The sequence below is a fragment of the Cebus imitator genome, unplaced genomic scaffold, assembly GCF_001604975.1.
Source record: "Cebus imitator isolate Cc_AM_T3 unplaced genomic scaffold, Cebus_imitator-1.0 Scaffold15, whole genome shotgun sequence".
Classification (NCBI taxonomy): domain Eukaryota; kingdom Metazoa; phylum Chordata; class Mammalia; order Primates; family Cebidae; genus Cebus; species Cebus imitator.
In genome coordinates, this window is record NW_016107330.1 from 11,995,419 (window position 1) to 11,996,582 (window position 1,164).

A 1,164-nucleotide genomic window follows, 5' to 3' on the forward strand; every position below is an offset into this window, starting at 1 on the left:
AAAAAAAAAAAAAAAAAAAACAAACTCAAAGTGTGGCGCTGTTCCATCTAACTCACTTAGGTGAAACACACCTACCTGGTCACGTATGGCTGTGCACTGAGCCTGTGCCCCCGTCCTTTGGCAAAGGAGTAGGTTTGACCCCTTACCACCAAAGGAAGTAAGGTACACCTCCTCGGTCAAGTCCAACTCACAGCAGCACAGCACTGACAGCGTGCAGCTGCCCCTGGGCCTGGCCATGACCTCCTGCAGCCAGACGGTCACCTACATCTCCAGCTGCACGTGGCGCAACTATAAGGCTGAGGGGCACTTCGAGCTGTGCCACAAAGCCACGCACTTCCTCAGCACCACCATCGTCTACTCCAAGTACCCCAAGACCGTCTACACCACCACCCTGGATTACAGCTGCCATAAGATGCTGAGGAAGTTTCTGTCCAGCCTGGAGCTCAGAGCTCGGATGAATGCTCACTCAGCAGGCTGGGCTGGGGTTGAACCTGCTCCTCCCCTGTGCTGCCCCCAGCTACCCGGGCCAACCTGGGCAACCTTGCTCTTCATGTCATTCCAGCCCCAGAGGGGTCTAACCTACAGATGCCTCCAAGCCCAGCTAGGGGAAGAAAAAAAAACACTGCTTCTCATAATTATTGAGGTCTTCATGTTTTAATTTTCAAGCTGTTTTTAAAAGGCGTGTGTGTCCTGGTTTGCTGCTGTGTTGTTTCCCCAAAATCTCAGTCTGATGAGGCAATAAAAAGACCACTAGAACAGAAAAAAAAGAAAGATTCTTACTGTGGGAACCTCCCTTTTCATCTGCCCCAATTTCTGAGGCATTGCCATACTAACTTACCACACCTTTTTTTTTCCTTTTTTTGAGACAGAGTCTCGCTCTGTCACCAGGCTGGAAGGCAGTGGTGCGATCTTCGCTCACTGCAACTTCCTCCACCTCCAGGGTTCAAGCAACTCTCCTGCCTCAGCCTACCAAGTAGCTGGGCCTACAGGCCTGCACCATCACACCCAGCTAATGTTGGCCTGGATGGTCTCGATCTCTTTTTTTTTTTTGAGACAGAGTTTCGCTCTTGTTACCCAGGCTGGAGTGCAATGGCGCAATCTCGGCTCACCGCAACCTCCGCCTCCTGGGTTCAGGCAATTCTCCTGCCTCAGCCTCCTGAGTAG

At 51.6% G+C, this 1,164-nt stretch overlaps 1 protein-coding gene across 1 annotated transcript in view; it reads left to right on the top strand.

Annotated features, from left to right (window-relative positions):
- LOC108285813 (refilin-B-like) overlaps positions 1 to 658 on the top strand; it is a 6,025-nt gene extending 5,367 nt beyond the window's left edge. The window contains 3 exon segments of the mRNA XM_037730853.1: positions 61 to 109; positions 112 to 129; positions 132 to 658. Coding sequence (XP_037586781.1) covers positions 61 to 109; positions 112 to 129; positions 132 to 658 — 594 coding nt within the window.
- The last annotated feature ends 506 nt before the right edge of the window (positions 659 to 1,164 follow it).